The sequence below is a fragment of the Falco peregrinus genome, chromosome 5 (assembly GCF_023634155.1).
Source record: "Falco peregrinus isolate bFalPer1 chromosome 5, bFalPer1.pri, whole genome shotgun sequence".
Taxonomy (NCBI): domain Eukaryota; kingdom Metazoa; phylum Chordata; class Aves; order Falconiformes; family Falconidae; genus Falco; species Falco peregrinus.
Genome location: NC_073725.1, coordinates 111567766 through 111587212, shown reverse-complemented (window position 1 = coordinate 111587212; position 19447 = coordinate 111567766). Strand labels below are relative to the sequence as shown.

Sequence of the window (19447 nt, the reverse complement as noted above, 5' to 3'; positions counted from 1 at the left end):
CTCCTTAGGAACTGATAGGCAGTGCAAAGTAAACTTACCGGTTTCTTTCCTACTATGAGTTTTTCAACCTTCTGGACTTGGGATACATGGTCCTCATTCGTTTTCAGTTCCCGTTTGCGGATTCGCTCATAAATCCCAATCAGCATTTCTCGTGGGATATCCTCACCATCATCCACACCTGCAGAAGGCAACAGTTTCTATTATCAGTCTATATCAGTAGAATGATCTAACAAACACTATTATTTCTCAGCAATCCAGGCTTCTCGGCAAGGACAGGATAAAAACATGGGCAACCTTTGTTTCCTCTGCTAACAGTAACATCGATGCTGCCTAAGAATGCTGATGTACTTGTTTATGCTGTTTTGTTCTATAGCTGCCAGTACTTTGTCAACTAACGTCCTATGCTGTCCTTGTGCCTACCTTACCAAAGCACCAGAAGTTACGTTACTTATTACTGAAGCACTGATTTTTGTCCAAGTTTGCCTCCCCTAATACGCCAAGACATTGATGGATATTATACAGATTTGGTTTTTTGTTTTAAAACTCTAATCTAAAACAAAGCCATAAAAAGACTAATTTCCTATGTAATTTTTTTTTTCTTTCTTTTTTTTCTTCTTTCAAGCTTCCTCTGCTTGGTATGAAAGCTTAAATGAGTTAAAATGAGCTCAATAACCCTTTAGATACTAAAATCTCCATATGACCTTCTCCTAGGAATATACTACTGGGAGGAAGCAGATCAACCATTCCATTTTGCCTTTGTCCCAAAACTACTCAACACTGTTCATGAAATAATTTCCTACACGAGAACCTTATGAACATCCACTAAAATTAATTTAACCAATATTTCCTGAATGATTTCAAACCCAATTAATTTACTCTGGAAAAACAAATCAACAAAATAGCCTAGTAGCATTATTCTTTAACACTGCATGATTATCATTGGTATCTCAGTATTCTAAAAAATGCCACAGTGCCTTGAATGCTTGCTCCTGAATTTTTAATAGCAGTGGAAGGAGTCCAATTTCCGTAAGTGACTTAAAGCTGGATTTCCTGGGGACTAGATGCATGTCTATTTGTTAAACAGGTTTTAAAGCAATAAACTCTTATCTCCCATTCAGCAGCCAAAATAGAATATTTTGTCACCCAGTGGAACAACTGTTTGCTTAAAAAATACTGTGATAAAATACTGTTTCTTTGCAACCAGAAGGAAGCAAAACTGCCTCTGTTCTGTTCCACACCAGCAAGTCTTCCACAGACCATCCTTTGCGATCCAGTCATTTAAAGTTACAGGCAAGGTAGCCTGTCACAAAAACACCTGCTATAGAAATTGCTGGCAGTCAGGCTGCAGCTCAGAGAGAATGTACTGTATTTAATATAACTGTAGTATTACGCTAAGTGATGGAAATCATTCCTTTTTTAATCTTTGTGGACTTTATGATAAGATCTCAACACCGACTTATATTTTGCTAAGCTAAAACTTCTGCTAAGCATAGAACGTTCGTTGATGTCTTATATAAATCTAAAAGAATAAAATCACCAAACAAGACTCTCATTTTCAAGGTCTGAAATTCCAGAACACCACAGGTATTTTGTTTTTACTAGTACTAAAATAAAAGTACCACATGCACACATGAATCCAAACCGCCATGCATCTGAGATGCACCAATATATTTTTATATATTAAGCAACGTGATTATGTCTTTCTGCCATTCAGCCCACTTTTAGATACCACTGAGAAAATGGTTGTTAAACAGTACATCAGTACTTGCTAGTGCCTGCAATAGTGGGCCTGTTCTGCTACTGTGCTCCTACATCCATTGTAGCCAAAAGAAGAGAGACTGTGCACTAAGTTGTGCTTATTCTGTGCTTAAAGGCAGGGGGAGGAGGAGGAGGGTCGCAGTGGCTGAGCAGGCAATTTTCCTGGTCTTTGCACAAACACATAGTAATGGAACCTCAGTAAAAGCTTCTTTCTGCCTATGGGCACAAACTATTGTAAAGAAAAAAAACAGGATGGGGGCTTCAGCCTCATTTTACTTCTCTAACATCTGAGTACCCTTCTGAGATAAAAGGTAAGTGCTGTCTCAATCATTCTTCCTCAAATACCCTGGAACAACAGGAGGTATTACCTCCTCATCCACGACCTTCCTCCTCAGCTCTACAGTGACTATTGCCTTTTAGGCACAGCTGAGCACTGGCTGAGCCAATACTTCATAAAAATCTGTTGTTCTTCACCAGAAATAACCAGGATAGAAAGGTCCAAGATACAGATTTGAAAAATTATCTGTATTTTTTTGGCAATCTAATTGCAAGCTTAGGTGTGCTGTAGCCTGGCAAAGAGTTTCTTGATCAGAAAATATACCAATGAAGAAAACTAAATGAAATTTCTGTACTATTTACCATGTACCTTTCAGGAAGATTTTGGAATTCAGACTTCCCCCCCCCCCCCCCCCAAGAATTTAAATCTTTAGTTTATTTGCATAAATTCTCATCATGGCAATTTCTGTTCCATAATATATACATATACATGGGAACAAAAGGTCCTAGCAGTACATCCATTCAAGAAAAACAAGATAAAAATGACAAAATATCATATATTTAATCCTGTTTTCACTATTCCAGAAATAACTAAAGCCTGTAAAAATGACAGTAGTTTTAAGTCAGGTGAAATCAGAAACAAGTGCCCCGTATTTTACCTTTTTCCCAGAATATACACAGTGGCCCTCCAATGACAGTCACAGGGAAAAGCGTTCATGACCTCCATCGTTAAGTGTTTGCTTACCCCTTAGATTCTTGACAAAATCTTCTAGCTTCATTTTGCGTTCTGGTTTCACATTGGGGCTGTACATATCTGTGTTCAACAGTATGATGGCAAAAGCTAGAATGAAGATGGTATCAGGATTTCTAAATTGTCTCACAACACCGGGATTGCAGATACAGTATCGTTGGCTGTAAAAAAGCAAAAAGGGGACTCTGTCACAGCTATAAATTACTATTCTAATTCTACCAAATAAACCAACTGCTCCATTCCAGAGGCTGAGCAAGCCATTATTTGCATTCCATATATATATTTAGCTTTCCATCTACACATTTTCATAAGCCAGTCCTAAAACGTGGAAGGCTTTTGTTTTGTACTACCACTGTAACTTCAGTTAGTATGGATTCTGAGCTACAATGTCAGTCTTCCACTTTTCTCCATAAGTAGCACCCGCTAACACCAGGTAAGAACCAGCATTGACTTTAGCTTACCACCATATAATGACTTACATCTCATTTTGCCCTGGGCAAATTATGCTTGTGTTAGTATTAAGTTAATGTTCTTTATTCCACTATTTTTGAAATTCTTTATGAAAAGTTGAGAGCATATATACTCTAAAATGTAAATGGCCTTGTAATTTCACTCATATAAAGGATTGCATCCATTGTTAGAGACATTCAGAAGTCCTTGAATATCTTTTCAACTGATGCCAAAAAGAACTTTTAATTGAAAAACCTTGCTATATTAATACAAATGACATACATGAACACCAGCAGCAACTAAAACTTCCTATTTCATATTAGCAAAACCACCACGAAAGACACGCCATATTTGAAACTGTATGTAGCTGACAAGGACACTGCAAAAAAGCAGGGAAGTAACTGAGATATACTCAACTTCCGCAGTTCTCCAGCCTGACAGTTAGACAACAGCAGGTTTCTGGTGACTGAGTAATTTATTACAGCATCATACCTAAAAGCTTCAATGAGCCGTTCTACTTTCTGGGCTTCTCCTTGAACACGGATATGAGCCTGAAATTTCCTGAGTGCTTCATCCAGTTCCATTGTTGAGAAGTCCATCTCATCCACAACACAGCTAGGATAAAAACATAGTGCCATTGTGTCTTAATTTCTAACAACACGGTACCAAAGGTAAGCTTTTGAGACCAAAAAAACCTTTCAGTTTTTCATCTCTTGTAGAGTTTCATGGAGTTTTTTGAAACATTCAGCAGCAATTGCAGTAAGTGTAGGTAAGTTGTGAAGGAAGGATTGCAAATAATAGATCAAAGAGAATGTGTACATGTAAGCGGGTCCTTATTTTTTTTCTAACAGAAGAGCTGCTGGAATAGCAAATGTCTGACCAATGTAAGCAACGTACCATTGCCAAGAATAACTATTGGGTTTGTGCTTTCAGGCCAATCAATTATTAGAATGCCTATAACAATAATAAAGAGCCTATACTGTTCACAATATTGGATCTCAAACAGCCTGCAGCAAGCACAATAACCTGTACCAAATGGCTCTGTGTCTAGGAACGTTCTTACATATGGAGAAAAAGAAATAATCTTGTTTGGATACTCTCTTACTATTACTGTAATTCTCATCTCCCCACCATTTGCCATGTCTTTCAGTGAACATTTATGAAGAAATAGTTTCTTGCTCGGAAAATACAGTGCTGACATAAAATAAAAGAAGGAACCAGTTTAATGTAATCAACAATGTGAACTATGTCATTCTAATATTTTGTTTAAAGACTACTTTAAAATCAGAAGCTTGTAAATTTCCTTTCTTTAAACTCAGCTTTAAGTTTTTAAATAAGCAGATATGAATCACTGCACATAACAGCACTGTAATACAGATAGAAAGCACAATCCAATTTTAAAAGCCTTTTCTTAAATGTATAGCTATACAATGACAAATTAGAGTAGCTCACATTTGTCTTGTAGTAGTGTTGTAGCTAACATCTGCTTACCACCTCTTTACAAAATTTGGGCAAGAGTGGAACATACCATTTGCGGAGCCAGCGCAACAACAGCTGCCTTGGTTCTCTACTGTACCACTTGCCTGTACTCTTGCACTGAACTGTGTAGCGTAATGAACTGAAATGATGGGAATCCCATACAGAGCAACAAAATGTCATGCTTTCCCTCTCACTTTTAACAGTGTTCTTTATGGCGGTTTCATTTTATTCCTTCTTTGAGAGTCTGTACTTCTGTTTTCTAATGCAAAGTCAAGACACAGTAGAAGGTCAGATCCTCAGCTACACCTCTGTGACACCATGCACTCCTTGGTCAGGCAAAGAGAGAATGCCGAGGCGTGCTGCAGAACAGCAGGGCTGCAGGAAGGGTGTCTGATGTCCCCCAAATGTTGGGCAGGGCAACAACATCAATGCCAGCCATGCCAGACCTGCGCCACCCAAACAAGCCTTTACAATTGAGCTACCACCAGGTAGCAACTACAGTAGGCCCAGAATGCAGCTTTTGGTCAAAAATTTAGGCTACTCTCTTGAGCATTTTCTAAGCTCCAATGAAAAGAAGATTTCAGCCAGTTAAAACACACTAATTTACAGCATCCGGGAAACTTGAACACAAATCAAGAGCAAGTCACTTGAAACTGTGTAACAGAAAAAGGTTCACCTGTTAAAATGTCTTTTCTGTGTAATAACCTGGAGTTGTTATCAGTTTGACAAAATCTACCTCCAATCTGTAAATGTGATATTTAAGATAAAATGCTATTCTGTTGTCTCTTTTTAAGAAAAAAATACCTTGTTCCCATTTGCAGGCGAGGTTCAGAACTCTACCAAGATAACAGCACTGCTTACAGGGGGTTCCGTGACCCAAAGCATAGCTGAAACAGCTTATTTAAGAACAGATTAATTTCAATGAAAGGATTGTTGTGGGGTTGTAGGCAGGTGATTATGACCTTACTCTTAACAATTCACCTCACCAGACTCAGCATCTGGCTTAGCAGAGATAAACTTCTTACCCATATTCTGCTGATCTGTTTGAGACAGTGAGGGCAAACAATTTGTTCAAGATTCCAAAATGCATCATCTAAGATTATAAATCATCTTGTCCTAGACCTGTACTGCTTTCTTTTAAAAAATAACAAAATATGCACTTTTTGGAAAGTCTTCAGCCTAGCCTGACTCATAATTGCAAAATCCAGACAACCATTACAAGCAGCTAATAATGACTCATGCTGAAGAGGGACTGCATCAAAACCAAGCCATATTCTGTTCCTCTATTGTAAGGCTGGCTGCATGCTTTGGTAGGGAGGCTCTTCTGCCGCTTTCTGCTGGGTATTGTACTGTAAGAAGGCAGCCTTTACCAAGGCACAGGAAAGGAAGAGAAGACCTCTAAAGAAAGGTCTATGGCATATGTACCCATGCCATTAGCCATATTAATTCAGTGCTCAAGTTTACAATTTGAGATACGTAAGTTCTGATGGCATAATAGCAAGATCAAGAGGGCTGTAGAGAAAGTGACCAGCATCTCTGTAATAAGAAGCCAATGAGAGCAGTCTATAAGAAATATACAAAGAAAATACAAGGTGTTGGCAGACACTTTGTAGCAGGATACCATAACCTTAAAATTATTTGCAATGTATCAATATTACGTACCAACATTCAGTCCTCAAGAAAGACCAATGCAAATTTCATACAGCTTTCATTATACTCGGTTTAAAACTGCGGTCAGAATTTTTCCTAGTCTTCCTTAATGGACAAGATGCAGGGCTTTTTCCATTCTCAGCTGTTTTGTTAAACATCTAACTAAATTTTTTATACAGTTCCTTGAACAAAACTGGACTAAGATGTATTCATGTTTACAGGTCAGTATGTCAGGTATAAGTTAAAAAAAAAAAAAAGCCCCACAAGAATACATGTTTTAAATAAACGCCCTCTTAATATAAAGCTTCTTTTTTTGTTCTACTCTGTATATAAGGTTTAAAAATTTATGACCAAGCTGCTAAAAGTCTAATTTTCTGCTTTGAATTTCTTTGGTTTTTAAAACAATTTTTGTTTATCTAGTCTTTTGGAAAAAAAACCACTTTGTATAGATCTTGTCAGCATATGCCTGTACACACTGAAATCCCTGTTTACCTAACATCTGAGCCATTTCGCTGTAATAATTATTTTCATGTTCCACTACTGAGGAGGCCTTATGTTGCACATAATATTATTTTGTTTCAGTCAGTAAATTATTAGAGAGCCCAAGGAAGGAAAAAGACTTTGAAATAATGTATTTTAAAGCCAATGAAATTAAACCATAAATTTAGAGTTAATGTACATGAATACAGGGAATATAAATCCTTGTAAGTATCTTGCTGAATCAATAACAAAAACAGTAACTTAGCTGGAAAGCAAAGAAATAAATATTTGCTCATGTACATGCTTTCTTTTTTAACCCCTAAGAGTCTGGCTTCCCCCTCCTCCAGAACAAGACCCAGAGGTAAGTGCAGAACATTCAGAGACCATTATTACCTGCAGCTCGATGACATGTCTTACTTAAACATTAAAATATGCTTACCTCCTCCCCACACAGAATACTCACTCTAATACATCCCGGTTGAACTGTTTTTGTCGATTTCCCAGAAATTCTCCAATCATCTGTCTGCTGAGACCTTTCCTTTGCAGGAGAAAGTGGGCAACACCAACTGGAGTGTCTGGCACAAAACCTCGCTCAATTAGGTACTGGACTCCTTTTTCAGGCTTTCTGAGGAGAAATGAGAATGCAAAACTATTAATTTTCTTCCTTTGGACCCGAAGGCATTTGATTAAAATTTTACAACAATTTTGCCAATCACTTTTAACTAACATACTACTAGTATGGGCTAGTATGGTTTCAGGATAAATGTAACCATCCTGTAAGAACATACTGTTCGCTGTTAATAGCTTACTAGCTTTGAAACACATCTTTGCATGTTATTACACATTTCCCTGCCCCATAACCCTTCCAAAGAGATGCTTTATATGCAAGCAGCTTCAGGCATGAAAGTCAAAACACTTGTCAATGCAAAAGACAAGCCCAACATCAGCTATTAAATGCTCCTGCTGCTGGGAGAGATGTACCTTCCAGAAACTGAACTAAAAAGCTGATGCTGAAAAACAAGAAACAAAGAAAACCAAAAAACATCCCTGACCTGCCATCCCCCTGCTGTCAAAAGTTAAATTTACTGAACAAAAAGATCTGAAGAGGTGTAACTTGCAAGATGAGAATACAAAAAATAAGGGGAAAAAATTGTCAGTCATGCCAAAAGAAGCAATTAAACATAGTGGCACTCCCATCTAATTTAGTTTTTTTTCTTGTCCTTTAACACACCCATTGCCCCATATTTCTTTGCCTCAGACAAGCGCCTTCATAGTCTCTGCAGTATTTTACATCTCTTTATATGTCACCTCCAGAGTTAGCTGTAACCATTTTTGATCTCAAAACAAAGCAAGCTGAAGCTACTGATTTTAACATATTAAGAGGTGTGCGCTGGGGAGAAGGGTTGCGGCTGGAATTGGTTTCTGGCAATAAAATCTACTGCTTATAAAGGCAAATTCTGCTTATGTTTCAAAGTGATGTAAAATTCCCCTTAGAGCACACGTTGTGCGCTGCACCTTCCAGCAGTGTGATACAACAACTATAATTTCTTTTAAAGATACTAAAGGGAAATCTTTAAAGAACCAGTAACTCCATCATCATCTTTAGTTTGTAAGAAATTATAATATAATGTCCACCTGTAAAAGCAAATCATTTGCAGTATGCTGGATGACCTGAAAGATATTTCCTTTAAGGCAAGCAAAATCAATTTCAAAGGACAAGGTGACTGTACTATTTTTATACAAGGTTGATCATACAACCATAATCCTTCCTCAGGGTTTTTAATTGCAAATAACATTACTAAATACATCACCATTCGCTTCTCCTATTCTTTTACATTACACTATTATACACTTAATACCCTATTAAGAGCTAGATAGATCAGAGGAATATCTATAATTTAATCAACAGGGAGTTCTCAAATCTCAATTTCTTGCATCAGGCTTTGTGGCTCTTTTCATCTGAAATAAGATTAACATATGATCATCTTCTAAATACAATCTTGTAAAATTAATCTCCATACTCAAAAAGTATCCTTTTTCTTGTAAGTAATATAACTGCATATAAAAGCTCATATGCTTTTGAGTTGTATTACAGAATTCTTGATCCTTCTGAATTTGAAATCATGGCATCCAACAAAACCAGGAATAGTTTTCTCCATGCCCCTTGTTAGTGAGTTACATTTGTCAGTAAAATTCAGAGCGATAAAAACCCAGGAGAGTGCCTCTCCAGCAATTGTCTAAACAGAAAACAAAGAACACTATCAAAAAGCACAACTTGATCCAAAGATCACCTTTACTCAAGATACAGAAAATGCTGGATCATTACGCACTGTACTAAACCACAACTTGAATTCTTACTATCCCCATAAACCTGAACATTTAAAATCATCACAAAGGTGACTAATTTGGCATAAGCTCCTACATATTTGTATTTTACATAAGTCAGGGTCTCCTTTTTCACATAAGAAGGTCTGCTTCTGGTTCAGCAATATGACATCACTTCATTCAAATACACTTCAAGCCAGGCTAGGTAAGTCTCCAAAACAGACTAAATCCACTTAGCAGTACACTGGAACCCAAAAGCTCTTTTCCCATTGATAGTTTCTTCATGCTGAAGTGAAGCACCAGGAAGTTTTGCAGTCTAGGATTATGTGAAAGTAGTCCATTTTGTTACAAAAGTTGTAACACAGAAGCAATGTAAACTCTGAACTGTAATAACATGAAAGTAGTACCTGAAAACTCTGAGCTGTAAGAATGAAGACTACTCATTCCCTATTTAGTAAAACAAACTGTAGTAGTAGCGGCATAAACTTCAGAGTAACAAACCTGGAAGAATCATTTCCACAGTGAACAAACTTTGTTCCTTCTAATTCATGGCCCTACCCACTGAATTTGCCAACTAGAGATCAATTAAATTGTGTCATATTATTTTGACATCTGCCCTTTAAAAACTGTTAACTTTGTGGTTCTGTTCTAGAAAGAAACTGCAAACCTAGAGAATGACCTCAACTGAAGAGCTACTTGTGGGCTGACCCCAGCCAACAGCCAAGCACCCAGACTAAGCCAGTACAGAGCTACTGCTAAAAATAAAGAACTCAAGAATTAAGGGCTTCTCTAGAGAATTGCTACTACCTGTTGAGATGAGAATTGTAACTTTCCATAATGTTACTTGGATTTTTCTTTGAAGGTTCTGATGATAGTCATCACTACAATGGGGATAAAGGATTTGTTAGAGCAAGCACTAGCAGTGTAACCTACTTAACGACAGAACCTACAGCTTCAGGTCATCTTTTGCTACCTCGCCTCAAGTTAATGACAGTCTACAATAGAGTGTATTCCAAAGGATGGCATAAAGGGCAAGTAGCCAGAGGCAGCTGGTACCACTCTGTAGTTGTTAGGGTATCACTTGCTAAGCAAGGCAGCCTACCATGTTTTCAGTTTTCCTGTTATGGAAGTGAATGCTCTTTGGCTCACAGGTGAACTCTGAAGGTTAAAGGTTATGTGGGCACGTGCATAAATAAAGTTCTAAATAAAATAAATTTCTGTGGCTAAATGTGGGTATTAAATACTACAGGTGAAAAATTTTCCTATCCAATGGGCATCTCCCTGGTTTCCCATTCAGCTCATAAATGATAATTCTAGTTTCTGTTCTGGAAGTCTAGCTTGCCAACAAGATGTCTTCATATTTCTGTTTTTGATGATCTGAAACCTTGAATTCATTCAATACTCTTGACCAAGAAATTGAATTTAATATGAACTACATTTTACCAAGCAGCTTACTGGAAGTACGCTCGCTCTCTCTCTTTGCCTTCTAAGCTAGGGAGGTTCTGGGGAGTTTTATTGCTGTTGTAGGCTCCCTCCAACCCTGACACCAGGTATGACGATCATGGATTTCACATGAGATAGGACATCTGACATGTTACCCTACTCAGATATCCTGCCTACTCAGAACTGAGCGTAGAGCTTTTTGTACTTACAACTAAGAGTCTTTTGTGATTAGGAAAACTCCCAGTATGGCTTGTTAATTACACCTACCAATAACAGGGAAGATGAGAAGTCTATAAATAGCAATCACGAAAGCTGTGTACTCAGAGCATTTATTTTCAGATTTGAATACATTAACTAATATCAAAATGCATCCTCTGAAGCTAGCACCTTACACAGCTGATAACATACATATTTAGAGAACTTTTGGTATTTACAGGATTGTTTCCAAAAATAAAGTTTAAAACTGTCTTCTACCTAAAAAAAAAAAAACAACACAAAAACACCCAACCAAAACAAATCAAAAGAAATCTACTCAAGAAAAAGAAATAAACAACTAACACAAAAGATGCATACTAACATATTTACATAGGATTCTCAGATGTTACACAAAGGGTTAAGGAATTCTCCAGAAAATGATTAATAACAAGACCTTTAGGATGGTTTAAAGTGATTTTTAGGGGAAAAACATAGATGAAGGAAGTAATGCAAACTTCAGAACAACAGATGAAAACTATACATTTTAATAAGCCTGCTTCTTAAAGAGCACTGGTCATATCCAGTAAAATTTTTGACTTTGTGTGTTCCTGAAGACAGGCTGAATCCTGCAGCAATTTCTGGAAAATGACATCTTTAAGAAGAAGTAAGTGCCAGAAATGAATAGCACAAAATCACACACAGATATCAGTTAAAAAAACAAAGAGCAGAAAAGCCCCAAACCCTCCCCTCCCCAAAACTCCATTCCTAAAAAGCCAAGACAATAGCAAACCCCTGCACATCACTGCCATTTCCCCGAGTCAGTATTACACCTTTCCTTCCTATGGCTAATACTAACTAGTAGGAGATGGCTTATTTACTCAGCAAGTTCTACATGCACTACTGAAAGCGTAGATTCAGTGAAAGTTTATATAACTTGCTGACATTCATGTAGATCTCATTAGAGTGGTCATTTGTTGGGAGTTTCTAGATGGTGAAGCTGAAGAGGATCTGGGTTTTCTTCCTTTAATAGCTATGCAGGTTGAATTTGGAAAAGTCACAAAAAGGTCTGTATGTTTAAGAGTTTTGCTAATCTAAGTGATGGACCAGGCTCTCCTAAGAATGAGTTCTCCTTTGGAGTACGGGGTAGAAAAGAAGTACAATAAATAGAGTAATGATATCAAAGTTGGGACATTTCTGAGAGAAGTATCCCCTACCCAAGTTAGGAAAATATAGAAAGAAAAAAAAATAAGTTTCTCATTTGAAACCCTAAATTTATATAAGCAGCACAGAATCTTTAGAAAACCACTGCATCCCTAATATTTCTGTCATCATAAGCGAATTAGTAAAGAGAGCAGTGATCCAGAAATCTACAATTCTGAATGTGTCATTATTTGTCTCAATTAACTTTCACCTGGTTGGAGGAATCACTGACAGGCAACTTTAGGATACATGTTATTACAATCATTTACACCGTGTGCAACTAGCTGTCGCAGAAAATCTGCATTGCCAATGATAAACCCCAGCCCTAAAGCTCCATGAATTACTAATTATGGACCATCAAAATCACAAAATTCCAGTCCCTCGTTTGACATTTCCTCTGCTTGAATTCTGTTTTCAAAGGTGCCCAAGACCTGCCAGAATTTGAGAAAACAGGAAAGCCACGGTCAGAAACAGCTCCTCCCTTTGAAGAAGGGAAGCATAACAGCATCTGCTGACTAATTTCCCAAGTCAGTTCACAGCAAATGTGCTCACACACCCCAACATGTAGTGTGGGATCAAGGACAAACACAGAGGTTTCTGTTTAAGCCACAAAAGGAAACAGTTAGAAATACACCGAGGAAACAGTTAGAAATACACCACCTTATGCTGTTGTGGGACAAAGTAATACCAGATTCCAAAGGCTGGTGGTACTTCAGAAATAAGGCTTTGTATTACCTAAGTATTCAAAACATTAGGTTTAAAATTATAGGAAATACTATGTTTGAAAAAAATTGTAGAATTTTTGAAATGAAATTTCCAATTTTGAAATGAAAAAAATGAATTTGGTAGAGGAAAACTTTTAGTCAGATTCTAGATGGTAAAAAAAAAGATATCAGCACAGACTTAGCATTTGCTGTTATCTACTAGACTTACTGGTACAGCCAGTCTTACTGCAGAACGCATTAAACCCCAGTTCTGTAGGTAGGTGAGCACTTCAGTGGCAGTGCCAGTACTGGCACCAGTCTCTTCACTCATTCCTGTTGCTGGTTTAGGACTTCCTGACAAACTGAACTAGGAGAAAAAAAGGGGGGTTTATTGTTTTGTGTATGTGGGGTTTTTTTTGTGGGATTTTTTTGTGGTGGTCTGTTTTGGGTTTGGGTTTTTTTGTTTGGTCGGTTTTTTAAATCCAGTCAAGCTCCTGCCATAGCTGCCCAATCAGCTGTACTAACCAAGCCATAGTGTGGATAAAATGCCCATGTCCATGCTGGCCAACAGAAGAAGAGAATAGTGATCACTACCTCAAAAAGAAATAAACAACAAAACCACAATACAAAGGTGTATAAAGCCCTCCCTATTTCTGACTTGCTAAACATGTAAAACTTACAAGCATCCAAACCCACATTAAATCTTGATATTTCCTTTGAGATGCTCAGACAATAACAGAGCTGTGAAATGGAAACATTAATAAACAAATGAGCCCAGGAAGCAGCTTGCCCATGTCTAGATTTCCAATACCCAGCAATGCCAAAAGTATCTTTTGAGGTAAACTAGGGATTTATTACACAATGTAAACAATGACAACTGTACTATTCTTACAGCTGAGACAAGGGGGATAAAGCTAGCCTGACCGAAAATGAGAAGCTTGGTGAAATATCCAGAAAGAATGCCAGTATTTCTGAGGGCACATCTATGCTTTTTGGTTTCTTGTTTACATTTAGGCACACATAAGTGCTACACTGAAAGGACTCTAAGCTGCAAGAATCTAGAAAACAAGCAAACCAAAACTACAAACATTTCTTAGAGGCTGTCAACACTGAAAACAGAAACAGTTCACAAACATGCTCCTGCCAAAGAAATCTTTTCATGTTGGGGGTGGAGAATTTACTGCCAACTATGATGCCAGCCCTCTGTTAAAAAAAAAAAAAAAAAAAAAAAAAATCTTCCTTGCTTTTGATACTAGAGATCCCATTTTTAAAATATTTACAGTTATCACAAAATGAAGCATTAGTTTAACGTTAAAATCCAGAGATTACTTTTTCAATAGCAAGAATCTAAGAATTTTCTTAGAATCATTTAAGAAGGTAAATATTTTTAAATAGCCAAATTGGCAATAACAAGCTAGTTGAACATTCTCCTCAGCCTGCCAGGCACTACATTTTGTTTCAATGGCTGTACTTCTTTCACTTTTGCTGAATATCCTACTGCTACCGCAACAAAGAGAATCACTGTGTCTATTTTAAACCTTCTGGGAAAAAAAGAAAAAAACCCAGTATCCTTAAAATATTACCCAAACTAGTGCCGAAACAACTTGCCAGGGTTCAGTCAACTATGCAGCAAGGCAAGAAGGGGACTGAAAGGAAGAAAATGAGAGAAAACTGGGAAGTCTGAGCTGCAACATTCTCATGTTACACAACTGTTTAATGAAGAGAAAGAAGAACTAGGTGTAAATTGCATCTTCTGGTAATTACAAGAAAGAGTCCCTGGGTCAGGAAAACGAGCCAAGAAACAGCACATTTCTCACAGCTTCTCTGCATCTCATGGAAACGGGGAGATAGTTATTCACATTATTTGGGCAGGAACCCTATGGTTTCTCCCCCAGTGGGGATGACTTCTCCTCACTACATTATGATATGTTAATCTTCTCAGGTTCATTCAAGACCAAACCAAAAACCTACCACCACAGATGTGAAGGTCACAGCTCACTTGCAATTACACCAAATTACCTGGAGTAACCTCCATTCAGTGAAAGTTAATTTATACACAATGTCACTAACAAAGGAATTTACTAGGAAGTGATCTCAGTGCCCAGTTCTGTTTGGTGGGGGAGCAAAATAAAGAGAGGAAACCCTGTAGGCAAGGCAACTGTTCTCATAAAATTGGGTAACTGACCTAAACAGTTCTAACCATTACTTCTGGTCTGATCAATTAGTTTCTTCATGTCACCATTTCCTAGTAAAGTGCTAGAAAATTATACATTAAACATTATTACTGCTACTGCATGTTTAGGCTTGCCTGAAAACTATCACCTGAATCAGAGCTTATTAGAAAACTGTAAACAGTATATAAAAGGGTCCAAGCAGAAAGCCTAGGTTATTCTAATAAAGGAGGGGAAATAGAGATTAAAGCTATTTCAGAAACAGATTTTTTTCTGTATGAGAAGCATCAGCCTTGAGGAACAAAGCAGCCAGCACAGTGGAGAGGCACACCCCGAGCAGTTGCAATGCAGTAGCTGGACATGTCCTTGCTAGTAAACCCAATCCTGAGTCATCATGCCATAGCAGATTCTGTAGCTCCTTGTTATTCGCCCTCTCCGCAGTGGACAGTCTACTCCCCACCCCCTGCCCCGCTTCTTCCTTCCTTGCAAGAATGAAGGAAATATTTTACCTAAATAAATGGAACAAAATACTCTTTGAGGATTTTCTCACCTCCTCTGACCCCACTGCACCTCTGCATTTCTCAGAGTAGGGAAAAGAGCGTGTAGCTGCCAGCAGAGCAAAATATACTCCACTTTGAGACAAGATACATGAAAAACCTGCTGGCTCTCTCAGAACTATTTGCCAGGGCTGAGTATTACATTCATGTTTATGCAGCTGTAGTCAGGAATGACACAGTAAGATGACTATGTCCTTGAAATTGAGGAACAGTCCCTATCTTAATGTTTTCTAGTGCCCCTGCCCTAAATTCTCCTTCCACACCCTCACCCCAGTTACAAATAACAGAAGTACTTCAGCTTCAATTTCTGCAACTGTGCTGATTGCAAATGGGAAACACTGACACATTTAAAATGGATACCTTTCAGATTGGCAATGCAAAAATACTGTTTAAAGATACGCAGGTTTTTAATTTCCAGATCCACCAAACTTCAATTCAGTAGATAGGTGTGAATTGTTAAACAAGAGGAAAGAGTCGGTGCCCCCTTCTCTCTTCCTTAACTCTTCTTCCCAGGGTTCCTATGCAGCCTTCCCAACTCCCTGTTCAGACTGTCCTCTGTATGCCTGCAAAGGCAGCTGCTCACATTTTTCACCTGCAAAATTTAGTCACTTGAGATTTGGGGGTGGGGAGTGGGATGGGTGGGAAGGAATTACAATTCTGGCATCCAGAGTCATATCAGATGCTTGTCTGGGAGCTGCTCACCCAGTCAAATTCCTCCATTCATAGGGTCATTTTCTAATAACTGACCATATCCTGAGCACGCACCCAGGCATTGTTAGAGCAAACCAGTTACCGATTCCTGGCACGTAGCAGCGGGAGGGAGATGTGTGCCCGGAATGTGTAAGGGCAGGCGGAGCTGGCGGCGAGGATGAGGTAATGGCTCTTGCATGGTTCCAGGGACACTCGCACACAGTTACCGCTGGTCATAGCGCAGCCTTTCAAAAACTAAATTTGCTTTCAACATTTGGTAAAGTTTATACTTTCTTTTAATGGCAATAAAGGGAATCCTTGTGCCTGTATTTGAAATTGGCTATTCAATTTCAATTTGAAATCAACTATTGGTTGAATTCACAGTTATTCATTTTGGCTGGTTTTTATAGGCAGGACATAACGTATGCTAATCAAAGCACCCATTTTGGAAAAAAAAGGAGGAAAATCGGGGTCCTCGGGGAGAAAAGATAAAACACATACAGAACAAAGCAAAACACACAGGGCACTTTTTTTTTTTTTTTCCTTTGGGTGTTCTCACTTAGGGCTAAATGTTTTCAGAAATAATGAGAGTCATGCTAAGAACATTCTTCTCTTCTTACTAACTCCTCGGCATGTTAGAGGACAAGCTACATGGAGTGCTTTGATTTTAATTTTTGTTGGAACCATCTGTGCCTGAATAATCTGCAGTCCAGATGTTGTAAGAACAGTAAAGTCCCTCTCAGCACATACAGGAGGATGGCAAATGGCTGTGTTGCAAAATCCTGAACAAGCCTCTTGTCTCCCCTTTCCTCTTTCTACTGAATCATTCCAGAAAATCACAGAAGATACACAATTTGCAAAGATACTAGAGAAGAGCTGACATAGTAAGAATTAGTTCAAAGGTAAACAGAACCAACTCCGTTTGATTTACACATTCTCCTTCCTACTCATCTGCAACTACAGAGTCTAAAACAATTAGAAATGTTTCCAATACGCTTTCAACTTAAAATTCTAAGGGGGACAGTCTAAAACTAGATGTTTTCAGACCAGATGTGAGAATGCTGAATGGATGCCATGACACCTGACTAAAAGCAATACAGTAAATATGTTCAATGTCTTATGTGAAATTAAGCATGTGATTGGTGTAAATGGAGCAACATCAGACTAGTACACCTATTACAGTATTTAAACTTAATGGCTACTTGTGAAACTTCTTTTAAAGAAAAATAATTAATAATATCTGGCAACTTTTATGGATTTCAAATAGAGAAAAAGTTTGCAGTACTTTCTGAACGTAAGTGCTTAGGAACCCAAATCATCTTCAATCTCTACCTACGTATAAATGATGGAAACAGCATCTCTGCGGAACAGTTAAAGCTGCTTTCATGGAAAATGAAAAATATGCCTTCTCACAAATATTACTATTGTGTGCCTCAGACCTCCAACAAGTATTTAGCTAGAAATTGTAATTTGCAATTTTGTATTTGGTATAATCCCACCAGCAGTCACCAAATTCCTCTCATATCTGCTTAGTAAAATAAAGAAATATTTAAATTAACATTCCAAGGAATCTGGACATGTTTTAAAAAGTCTGCTCCTGGACTGAGTACCCAATTCACATCAATAGTGATATTTAAATTTTTAATAAAATCATCCCCATCATGTAATAAATTAAGGCAATAGGGCTTTCAGGGCTTACAGGTCAAAGGATGATAGATCACTGCATAATGCAAACAGATACTCATGCCTTTCTAGCTCCGTCAGTAAATCCTTGGAGAGAACTTTGGAATAGTGGGGACTTTGATAACAGCCCGTTACAAATGAAGCTACAGAAAACTCTTCAAAACACTATGCTGTAATGGACCATGGACACATGGGTAACAGTCTTCCATCTGTCACTACCCTTTCCAGAAAGCAAAAAAGGACAAAAAAGGGGGGCCGGGGATGAAAGGCATCTGGGAAAACTTATTGTAAAAATATTTATCGCCTACCCTCTGCTCTAGAAAAGTGGTGTTATGTAAATTTACCTCCAAGATGTATGTGTAAGATTAGGCCACAAAGCCTTCAACAAAACACTACACAAAATTAGCCCTCAACAGAATTCTGCTACAACATAAAAAGCAGAGCAGCACGGTGGCGATGGCCCACGAGCTGTACTTCAGAGTCACTTTTTGCCAGCCATGTCAGAAATTGGCACGAGCACGACTGGCACCTGTGGTGAAATCACAATGCCATAGAAACACTGCTAGGTGACAGGACATTTGACAGCATCTTCCAACACTTGATATAGCAAAGGAGATACTAAATATGACTCTAGTCACCTAGATTAACAAAAGAGTCTAAGAAATGCACTTTTATCTCCAATATTTTATAATACTAGGCACAGCTGAATCAAATTTTCAACCACTCTAATGTTCTCCAAGTTTTGCTGAAAACACTTTACTAATACAGAAAGCATTTGTACCCCCCGCCCAAGAGAACGCTGAATAATCACTACACCGCACTATTTGACATGGCCCAGTTGGGCACGCCACTGCAGTTTGAGGAGGCAGGAATTGAGGGCAGCATTATCAACAAACATACCTGGTGGCCACAAGCACTTGGCAAGGAGCCACAGTTACTGCCACCATGACGGTGGCACAACAGAAGGGAATACGGCAATTTACTGCCTACGCACACAGCTGTGCACTGAATTACAGTCTGCTGCTATTGACTGCAGAGCTGACCCAAGGGCAGGACGTGTTTCCTCAGACTACTGAGGTTAAACCATTCGGTCCTATTTAATCTGTTAGAACCATCAGTGCACCGATAGCAGAATGAAACCTGAAAATCCTACCAGATTGGGCTGCAATAACTGGTAAGCCTGGTATTTCCAGCCTGCAGTCAAAGCAAGAATAAAATCACAGCCCTTTTTACTTTTTTTCCCTTCTTTTTTTTTTTTTTTTTTTAAAGCAGCAGTTAAAAGGCCTCTTGAAGCCTTGTTTATAAGCAAACCGGTCTCAAAGGCTGGATTTGCATTGGCAGGGTTTGGAGCCTGCAAAATAAACCTTTCTAGGTAGTGCTTTCCTTCTGCCTATAAGGGAGGAATGGTTTTCAGTGTAATTTCTCCCAGACTACATCCCTTTCAAACTACACTGAAGAAAATGCCTAATTCAACACAGCTGGCCTTACCACGCTTCCCTGGGAGCCTTGCACTCTGGGCATGCACCTGCAAGCCTTCCTTTAGGAAAGCAATGAATGGTAACACACAATCTGACAGCCTATTGACAGGGTAAAATCACTACTGCTGTTCAAAAATAGGAGAATGTACAGAAGCTG

At 38.3% G+C, this 19447-nt stretch overlaps 1 protein-coding gene across 16 annotated transcripts in view; it reads right to left on the bottom strand.

Annotated features, from left to right (window-relative positions):
* IQSEC1 (IQ motif and Sec7 domain ArfGEF 1) overlaps positions 1–19447 on the bottom strand; it is a 349414-nt gene that overhangs the window by 23487 nt on the left and 306480 nt on the right. For all 16 annotated transcript variants that reach the window (XM_027789355.2, XM_027789356.2, XM_027789350.2 and 13 more), the window contains 4 exons: positions 7308–7469; positions 3728–3850; positions 2780–2946; positions 39–178 (listed from right to left, as the gene is read on the bottom strand). In XM_027789355.2, the coding sequence (XP_027645156.1) occupies positions 39–178; positions 2780–2946; positions 3728–3850; positions 7308–7469 (592 nt within the window). The remainder of the gene's footprint in view (positions 1–38; positions 179–2779; positions 2947–3727; positions 3851–7307; positions 7470–19447) is intronic.